At 22.0% G+C, this 1,666-nt stretch overlaps 1 protein-coding gene across 1 annotated transcript; it reads left to right on the top strand.

Annotated features, from left to right (window-relative positions):
- Positions 1-349: 349 nt before the first annotated feature.
- On the top strand, positions 350-1,642 carry LOC105461939 (the record flags this gene model as incomplete). Its single annotated transcript, XM_011708461.1, has 3 exons — positions 350-436; positions 695-961; positions 1,433-1,642. Coding segments are annotated over 3 exons (545 nt in total), but the record flags the coding sequence as incomplete, so codon positions are not given.
- Positions 1,643-1,666: the final 24 nt, after the last annotated feature.

Below are 1,666 nucleotides of genomic sequence, written 5' to 3'. Positions count from 1 at the left end.
TATATTTATTAATTATTTTCTTATGAAGAATAATATTTTATTAGATGTTTATTTTTGTGATTTGCTAAACAAATAACACCTTCCTTTACATTTTTGAAAAACAGTTTATTTTTGTCATAAGTATTGTAAATTATTAAATGTAATATAATTTATCAAAAAACAAAATTAATGAAGAATTTTCTTTTTGTTTACGACATAAACATATAATAATATATACATGCACTTTATAAAAATGTAGCTACATTTAAAATTATATTTTAAATTCAATGTATTCATAAAATAATGTGTGTATTTATGTATTTTTTAAATATTACTTTACACACTTTATTCTATTTCTACTTCTACTCAGTTGTAACCACCTGCAAGAGGGATTTAGTTGATTATAATATCTGTTTAAAACATGCATTACAAGAAGCATGGCCAAGATTTGTGAAAGGTATCCATTTGAAATTTATAAATTTTCATTCTCCTAAATTTTATATTTTTTAAATACAATATATGCACTATTATTTACAATTACACAACAATTAAAAATATTTATACGATAAATCAATATTAATAATTAACAAAAATAAAGTTATACATTTAAATTTACAGACTGTTTAAATTTTATTTGAACTAAATAAAATAGGTTAATTAAATAAAATTGCTTTAAAATTTAAATATTAATTAGCTTATTTATGTGTGTTGATAGGACTTCCAGAATTTGATTTTCCACCTTTGGACCCATTAGTTTACAAAAACGGAAAAATTGAAATTAATTCTAATGAATTACGTATAGTACAAAATTTTTCAAATCTCATTGTTATCGGTTTATCACAGGCTCGATTTTCTGATGTTAGAACATATTTTTTTGATGATGTTTTCCGTTTTGAAATGGACGGACAAGTACCTATCTTATTCATAGAAGCTTACATAAAAGTAAATGGTACCATAAATATATTCAAAGTTATTGATGAAGGTACACTAATTAATTCTTTATTTTTCTACTTATTTTATTAAATATATTCCCATTTATGACTTATAATAACATTATTCATATATATCATTCTTTTTACAAAGAAGTAGCAAAATATATTTTGTATATTTTGTTATAATTTTATTATTAAAAAATTTTAAATAATTAAGAAAAATGATTATAATAATTATAATAATTTATTAATTCTAACAGTATCTGTGTGCGTTTGTGTGTGTGTGCACGCGCGCGCATGCGTGTATAAATGTGTATTACACACACATTTATAAATCTATGTCTAACGAAGTTAATAATTACTTTTGTAGTTTTGTAATTTGACAATTCTGAAAAAGGAATTATAAATTTCTAAATCATTATTTAAGTAACACTTATTTTACTTAAAAAGTACCATATTTATATTACATTAAAATAACATATTTATATTTATATGTATTATTGTTGTAATTTACGTAATAGGTCATGCAAATTTAACTCTGAAGGATGCCAAAACAACATGTAATTTAACAGGACATGTAGTAAACGATACATGGATTGTGGAACATTTTCGAATTAGTCCGTCATTTGGAGACTTTAAAATTTATGCCACGAGTATTTTCGAAGAGAACAAAGCGTTTAGTAAGTATTTAACTAATTTAGATATAACTTAGTTTTTTACTACTTTTCCAATATATATTAAATTATCTGAATAAA

Source organism: Wasmannia auropunctata, unplaced genomic scaffold (genome assembly GCF_000956235.1).
Source record: "Wasmannia auropunctata unplaced genomic scaffold, wasmannia.A_1.0 LD274510.1, whole genome shotgun sequence".
In the NCBI taxonomy this organism is placed as follows: domain Eukaryota; kingdom Metazoa; phylum Arthropoda; class Insecta; order Hymenoptera; family Formicidae; genus Wasmannia; species Wasmannia auropunctata.
This window is presented reverse-complemented; position numbering and strand designations above follow the sequence as displayed.